Source organism: Buceros rhinoceros, unplaced genomic scaffold (assembly GCF_000710305.1).
Source record: "Buceros rhinoceros silvestris isolate BGI_N320 unplaced genomic scaffold, ASM71030v1 scaffold24121, whole genome shotgun sequence".
NCBI lineage: Eukaryota > Metazoa > Chordata > Aves > Bucerotiformes > Bucerotidae > Buceros > Buceros rhinoceros.
This window is the reverse complement of record NW_010392824.1, coordinates 2,829-3,416: the sequence shown is the minus strand read 5'-3', so window position 1 is coordinate 3,416 and position 588 is coordinate 2,829. Positions and strand designations below refer to the sequence as shown.

The 588-nt window shown below is 60.5% G+C and overlaps 1 protein-coding gene across 1 annotated transcript in view; it reads right to left on the bottom strand.

Annotated features, from left to right (window-relative positions):
• Positions 1–379: 379 nt before the first annotated feature.
• The window catches only part of KLHL33 (kelch-like family member 33), a gene marked incomplete at its 5' end in the record, with an annotated part of 2,977 nt that continues 2,768 nt past the window's right edge, over positions 380–588 (bottom strand). Inside the window, one exon of the mRNA XM_010144655.1 lies at positions 380–579. Coding sequence (XP_010142957.1) covers positions 380–579 — 200 coding nt within the window. The remainder of the gene's footprint in view (positions 580–588) is intronic.

Here is a 588-nt window from a genome sequence, read left to right as displayed (position 1 = left end):
CCCCAGGACACTCGGGCTGTCTCCTGCTCTCCTCCTGTTCCTTGCAAGAAGCAGCTGCATGTCAGTGCTCCCCAGAGACACCATGAGACCCAGGGGGGCAGCTCAGGAGCCACTTTTATTTAACCCAAGTGTGGGGGGAAAATGGGGGACACGCCCCCTGCTCTCAGTGAAGGGCTCAGGGCTGGAGAATGGGTGTTCCTGGAGGGTTTCAGTGTGGGGTGTCTTGGGGTCCTGCCGGGTTCCCATAGCTCAGGGCATGTACCCTGCGGGTAGGAGATTGCAGGAGGAACCCCACTGGGGGAGGGATCGGGGTGAGATTTTGACCCATAGAGGCCACCTGGGGACCCCAGTATTGGGTGCAGAGCTTCTAAGCCGCCCCCTAAATACTATTGGTAATTTTAGGTGACCTTGAGGGGTCATCAAGGCAGCTGGGGCCACGCAAGGCACTGGGTACAGTGAGGACACAGGCTTGGAGGTCGGCGTAGGCGTGGGGCAGGGTTCCGCGCGTGATCCAGCGCCGGGCGCCGGGCTGGTAGGCGTGGATCAGGTGGGTGTTCTTGTAGGGGTCATGACTGTACCCTCCCAGTA